The sequence below is a fragment of the Mizuhopecten yessoensis genome, unplaced genomic scaffold (assembly GCF_002113885.1).
Source record: "Mizuhopecten yessoensis strain PY_sf001 unplaced genomic scaffold, ASM211388v2 hete_36056364, whole genome shotgun sequence".
Classification (NCBI taxonomy): Eukaryota; Metazoa; Mollusca; class Bivalvia; order Pectinida; family Pectinidae; genus Mizuhopecten; species Mizuhopecten yessoensis.
In genome coordinates, this window is record NW_018483122.1 from 1 (window position 1) to 2,147 (window position 2,147).

The 2,147-nt window shown below is 37.1% G+C and overlaps 1 protein-coding gene across 1 annotated transcript; it reads left to right on the forward strand.

Annotated features, from left to right (window-relative positions):
* The first annotated feature begins 6 nt into the window (after positions 1-6).
* Positions 7-1,577, forward strand: LOC110444188 (WW domain-binding protein 11-like). Its single transcript, XM_021488594.1, has 3 exons — positions 7-180; positions 706-993; positions 1,408-1,577. Exons 1-3 carry the CDS (start codon positions 15-17, stop codon positions 1,536-1,538), a joined length of 585 nt encoding a protein of 194 aa, XP_021344269.1. The 5' UTR covers positions 7-14; the 3' UTR covers positions 1,539-1,577.
* The last annotated feature ends 570 nt before the right edge of the window (positions 1,578-2,147 follow it).

Consider the following 2,147-nt stretch of genomic DNA (forward strand, 5'->3'; position numbering starts at 1 on the left):
CAGGAGCCCCTCCCATGATGTTCAGACCCCCAATGTTACGAGGAGGACCTCCAGGAGCACCCCTAAGAATGATGCCCCCTGGTCCTCCTCCAGGTCGACCTCAAGGTCTTCCCCCTGGACCGCCACCTGGGTTACCTCCCAACATCAGGCTGCCCCCACGATTACCGCCCGGTCCACCAGGTAACCATGCTCATACAGTATTCAGAAAACAAGAGGTCACATCACCTGAAATACCTAAACATAATGAAGTGTAAAAAATCTGTTATGTGTTCTGGTATATAAAGTGCTCAATTAATGTGTAACAAGGGATATTTTTAAAGATAACTTTTATTGAGTTCTGGTGTTTTGATGTTTACTTAATGTGAAATATCAACAGAGAAATAACAGAATAATAAGTTTATGTGTTTGTTCAAGATTGCAGATTTAATTTGTAATTTGAATGTCTTAACAGTTCTATAAACTGTGATCCATGGCTTGATAGATGACAGACTGTTATTATTACTTTACTATATGTGAGTTATGTCCTTTTTTTATCAGGAATTTACTGACATGATCATGTTATTTTTAAAACAGATCTTCAAAGAGTGAATACAACAAAACTTTGAGAGAGAAAAATCAGAAAGAGAATTTATGTGTCAATTAGTTAATTGGAGTGTCATGTGATAGTATGTAGATATCAGACTGAACCTTTCCCTTCTCCTCCAGGTGTACTGCCGCCCAGATTAATGAGACCACCAGGTGGGCCATTAAACATACTTCCCCCTGGTTTGCCTCCTCCTGGTATTGCTTCTCAGAATCCCAATGTGCTCAGTGCCCCTCCCAGTATCATGAAACTCCCCCAGAAGGCTGGCGGCGACGACAAGAAAAACGCAGCTACAATCGAAGCCAAACCTCAGATCAAGAATGTGATGGGGGATGTTACAAGGTTCACACCGACAGCTCTCAAGGTCAAGCGAGAAGTGCGGGACGCCAAGGGGCGTGTCAAACCTATGGGTAAGTTATTCACAGACTTGCTTCAAACCAATTATTAGAAATGGTATCAGAAACAGAAGGTAAAATATTGTTGATCCCACCACCCATACATTTGTATTATTAAAGCTGTCTCTAAAGTAAAAATGAAAAAAATCCATAGTTGGTTGTTTCCCTTTAATTGAGGTATTTGTTCAAATGTGCTGATTATCTCCCTTCTGTAAGAATCATTGCCTTTTGATGCCTGCAATCCCAAGGTTGACTAATTTGGTATTCTATGAGACCAATTTGGAATTTCACCTCCTAATACTGATAAATAAAACAGTGAGTTAAAATATCTATGAATTAATATAAAAAATCCTACAAATTTGAGAGTGTATAATTTGACCTACATGTTTAAAGTGAGAATGAATACTGATGGTTGTGTTTTTATGATAGGAGGCAAAGAAGAGGAGAAGCGGCTACTAGGCCTGGCTCCTGTAGCAGCTCCAGCCTCAGCAGCAGCTCAGACCAAGACGAAGGACGACGCCTACGACCAGTTCATGAAGGAAATGGAGGACCTCTTCTGATCTCATCATCCTCTTTTCAGGGTAAGTGTATAACTCTTAAACATTAAGCATTATATTTGAACAATTTTCAGTTTATAAACCGAGGATTTACAATGGTTTGTTTATCAATATCATACATATTTCACGAATATGGCAGATTTTTCTGACATTTTCACAAGTGTGAAATAACATTGTGAGACATTTAATTTCATGTCAAAATCACATATCACTTTTGTATTGTAACAAAATAGTCCACTTTATTTCATCACTGTTGAACACTACATTATTTTAGTTCTTGTCTGCAGTGAAGATATCACATTTATCATACTGATAATTCTCCATATTTCTCTCATAAAAAAATGTTTTGAAATACAAAATTTTAATATTTATTAAATAAATAGAATCTTCAGTAAATTAAAAGTGATATCTTCAGTGCAGTGTACATTTAATTAACATTCTCAATTCAAAACAATTAAAACTGTTAGATCATACGGGGTGAAAAGGTATCTATCTTTATTTGGTCCTCTTTGTTATATAGCTAGATTTGTTTTTGCATCAATTTTTCGTACCCCCTTGGAATAACTTGATTGGACCACCTTAACTGCTTGGCTAGACATTTATTATACATCT